The sequence below is a fragment of the Sinocyclocheilus rhinocerous genome, unplaced genomic scaffold (assembly GCF_001515625.1).
Source record: "Sinocyclocheilus rhinocerous isolate Xijiao unplaced genomic scaffold, SAMN03320098_v1.1 C35127128, whole genome shotgun sequence".
In the NCBI taxonomy this organism is placed as follows: Eukaryota; Metazoa; Chordata; class Actinopteri; order Cypriniformes; family Cyprinidae; genus Sinocyclocheilus; species Sinocyclocheilus rhinocerous.
This window is the reverse complement of record NW_015740122.1, coordinates 1-384: the sequence shown is the minus strand read 5'-3', so window position 1 is coordinate 384 and position 384 is coordinate 1. Positions and strand designations below refer to the sequence as shown.

Here is a 384-nt window from a genome sequence, read left to right as displayed (position 1 = left end):
CCCAAGAACCTCCTCAAGAAGGACAGGTACGTGTTTCCTCTGCCCTACCTGGGCGACACGGATCACCTGAAAGGACTTCCGCTCTCAGCCACGGACTCGCTCTTCGGTTCCTCGGAAAAAGCCCGTGCGTTCCTGCCGCACACATCAGCCCCTTACTCCTTCCTCGACCCGAGTCAGTTCAGCTCCAGCGCTATCCAGAAGATGACAGAGATGCCCCACACGTTGGCCACCAGCACTTTACCTTACGCATCTTCTCTGGGATACCAGAACGGCGCATTCGGGAGCCTGGGTTGCCCCAGCCAGCACACCCACACCCACCCGTCACCCACAAACCCTGGGTACGTGGTGCCGTGTAACTGCACCGCATGGTCGGCATCGAGTTTA

The 384-nt window shown here is 59.1% G+C and overlaps 1 protein-coding gene across 1 annotated transcript; it reads left to right on the top strand.

The window, feature by feature from the left end:
- Positions 1-3: 3 nt before the first annotated feature.
- Positions 4-381, top strand: LOC107734718 (transcription factor Sox-14-like; the record flags this gene model as incomplete). Its single annotated transcript, XM_016546671.1, has 1 exon — positions 4-381. A coding segment is annotated over one exon (378 nt), but the record flags the coding sequence as incomplete, so codon positions are not given.
- Positions 382-384: the final 3 nt, after the last annotated feature.